The 3,379-nt window shown below is 38.7% G+C and overlaps 1 protein-coding gene across 2 annotated transcripts; it reads left to right on the forward strand.

Moving 5' to 3' along the window:
* The first annotated feature begins 1,154 nt into the window (after positions 1-1,154).
* LOC123208288 (36.4 kDa proline-rich protein-like) lies at positions 1,155-2,696 on the forward strand. 2 transcript variants are annotated; one of them, XM_044625799.1, is made up of 2 exons: positions 1,155-1,317; positions 1,402-2,696. In XM_044625799.1, the coding sequence occupies exons 1-2, from the start codon at positions 1,184-1,186 to the stop codon at positions 2,408-2,410; spliced, it is 1,143 nt and encodes a 380-aa protein (XP_044481734.1). In that variant the 5' UTR covers positions 1,155-1,183; the 3' UTR covers positions 2,411-2,696. The 2 variants fall into 2 exon arrangements, with proteins under 2 accessions (XP_044481734.1, XP_044481653.1); XM_044625718.1 differs by having other exon boundaries at positions 1,156-2,696.
* Positions 2,697-3,379: the final 683 nt, after the last annotated feature.

Here is a 3,379-nt window from a genome sequence, read left to right on the forward strand (position 1 = left end):
TTTTTAGCAACCTCATTATCTAACCAAGTGGTGGCTAGGTCATGACTATCCAATCTAGAATAATGGTGGGTCGCAAGACATGTTTGATTCAATTTGATTGAGTTTAACAAGTTTGACTAATTAATTAATTTTTTAATTTTTAATCTTTGTCAAAATTTTGTAAAATTGAAATGACTTTTATACCCTTGGCTTTTCTTTTCCTAACAGAGTTGTAATTTGGGCAAAAATTTAGAATAAAAGGATTTAAAGGGTGGCAGGTACAGTATCCCTAAGCCTGGGTGGGAGATAGTAATTTTCTCTTGTTTATTATTATTATTTTTAGTGGAACAGTCACATGCCTTTGTAATCTGTGCATCCTCAGCACATCACGGGTTCAATAGTCACTACATGTTAAAAAGCACACTCAATCAGCCACCACGATTTCTCATTCTTTTTAATTTCTTTGGTTTGGTTGCGAACCCCACTTGCCTATTTGCACTATCCTCAACATTAAATAATGAATTTTTCCCCTCAACTTTTGATTTTTTTTTTTTAAGGTAGCTGGAAACCTCACTCCATCGAAATTATTTTTTTACATCAAATCAAATTATATTAAATTAGATAAATTTTAAATTTAATAATTATTAAATCATATAATTTAAAAGTTAAATGTTGATTAAATTTATATTTTATTTTATATAAATTTCATTTTTATCAAAGTAAAATTTCCCATAATTTGTAATTTAGGTTCTCATGCAGTGAATCCTCAGAAATTACTTTAATACCAACAGGGTAAAATGATAAATTCTCGTCCTATTTTTTGTTTGAATGACCTTTAACTTTAAAAATGGCATTTCTTCAAAGTCGGTTCAATTTTTTCAGTTATCTTTAACAGCAAAAAAAGTATTGAGGTAATTTCCTTTGTTTAATTTTTAAATGTTCATTATAATTTAAAAAATGAAAATAAAAAAGATTATTATTTTTTTTACACTACTTGAAATACTGTAGCATCACTCATATGGTGATATTACTTACTAGTTCAACTGGTTGAATTTTCTAGATTCCAAAAAGAGAAATATATATATAGAGGATTTATGAAATTGACAAAATTGGAAATTAATTTTTTTTTCTATACGTTACACTTATAATCTTTATAAAAAGGCAATTTCGTGGTGTGATACTGCATATTTGTAAACTCCTTACGATGGGGAAGTCACTGTTTGTTTTTTATCTTATTTTGATTGTGAAATTGGGCAGTTTTCTGAGCTCTTTGGCTTGTTCTGAGTGCCCAAAGCCTTCTCCTCAGCCTAAATGCCCCCCTCCCTATCCACCGCATGTCAAGCCTCCCTACCACCCCAAACCACCCTATGTCAAGCCTCCCTACCACCCCAAACCACCCTATGTCAAGCCGCCCTTCCACCCTAAACCACCCCATGTCAAGCCTCCCGTCCACCCTAAACCACCACCCCATGTCAAGCCTCCCGTCCACCCTAAACCACCACCCCACGTCAAGCCTCCCGTCCACCCTAAACCACCACCCCACGTCAAGCCTCCCGTCCACCCTAAACCACCACCCCATGTCAAGCCTCCCTTCCACCCAAAACCACCACATGTCAAGCCTCCCTTCCACCCAAAACCACCTCATGTCAAGCCTCCCTTCCACCCCAAACCACCGCCCTATGTTCCCAAGCCACCTGTCATCACACCTCCACCCTATGTCCCCAAGCCTCCTGTCGTCACACCGCCACCCTATGTCCCCAAGCCCCCTGTCGTCACACCACCACCCTTTGTCCCCAAGCCACCAGTCGTGACTCCGCCCCCTTACGTCCCCAAGCCTCCTGTAGTTACACCGCCACCCTATGTCCCCAAGCCTCCTGTCGTGACACCGCCACCCTATGTCCCCAAGCCTCCTGTCGTGACACCGCCACCCTATGTCCCCAAGCCACCGGTCGTGACACCGCCCCCTTATGTCCCCAAGCCTCCTGTCGTGACTCCGCCCCCTTACGTCCCCAAGCCTCCTGTCGTTACACCTCCACCCTATGTCCCCAAGCCTCCTGTCGTGACGCCGCCACCTTATGTCCCCACGCCACCAGTTGTGACGCCACCACCCTACGTTCCGAAGCCTCCACCGGGTGAAATCCCATGTCCACCGCCTCCACCACCGAAGCAAGAGACTTGTCCCATTGATGCTCTAAAGCTAGGCGCATGTGTAGATGTGCTTGGTGGTCTCGTGCACATTGGCATCGGCAGTAGCGCCAAAGACGCCTGCTGCCCGGTGCTGGAAGGGCTGGTGGGCTTGGACGCCGCCGTGTGTCTTTGCACCACCATTAAGGCTAAACTTCTCAACATCGAGATCATTTTGCCCATCGCTCTTGCAGTTCTCGTCGACTGTGGCAAGAACCCACCGTCTGGATTTCAATGTCCTGCTTAAGAATTTGTCAGTAGTATTTATGAAAGTTTCATGCATGTATTACAGATGAAGACACGGGTTCGTTGCTTTGTGAAAGCAAGTTCTTATGGAAAAGAGATCATCAAATAACATGAGTGAGAGTGATGTTGAAGAAGAGTTCAATGTGTTTAGTAAGATCTGTGTTGTGTTTTCTTATTTCATAATTAATTTCATTCCTTATCAAGAATTCTATGTCTATTATATGCTTAATTTGGGAATAAGTGTTTGTTAATTGTGATAATCTAGTTAACTTCTTGTTTGTGTACCAGTTCAGAGTTATTTACTTCTCACTAGCTTTTGTATATTTTTTTTAATCTTCAAATCCTCGATGTTAATTAAAAGGCAAATTTTTTAATAAATTTCGACATGTGCAATTAAATTTAGATAATGATTTTTTCTCTTAACATCAATTAATACGTACTAATAGATCTGTGAGAGAATAGACGGGCACTTGAACCAAAATGGATCGACTCCCAATAAATGATGGTAAGATTTAATATACCTGACCGGAGTAAAAAGATCCCATCTTAATCGAAACTTTAAGATTACATGAATTTGGTAATCAGAATTCGTGGCAATGTTGATATTACCTGTGTTAGAGTGGAAAATCTTGTCTTAAAATATTTTTGAATAATATATTTCAATAGATAAAAATTATATTTTATGAGTTTTAGGGATGTTTAAAGGCCAAAAGACTTATTTTCATCTGAGTTTTGATATGTTTTTAAAATCATATCCACAGAATTTGAAAAAAAATAAAAGTCTTATCTATAGACTAATTATAGTTAAAATTTTCTGTTAGAGATAGGGGTAAAATCGTTATTTTACTAATAATATTAAAAAATACAAAATTCATTATATTTATACTATAAGTTTTAAAAACTAACAGCTTCACCATTGTCTAAACTTTTCTAATTTTGAAAAGTCTTAATTCCCCCCTCCCCCCCAAAC

This window comes from Mangifera indica, chromosome 1, assembly GCF_011075055.1.
Source record: "Mangifera indica cultivar Alphonso chromosome 1, CATAS_Mindica_2.1, whole genome shotgun sequence".
Classification (NCBI taxonomy): Eukaryota; Viridiplantae; Streptophyta; class Magnoliopsida; order Sapindales; family Anacardiaceae; genus Mangifera; species Mangifera indica.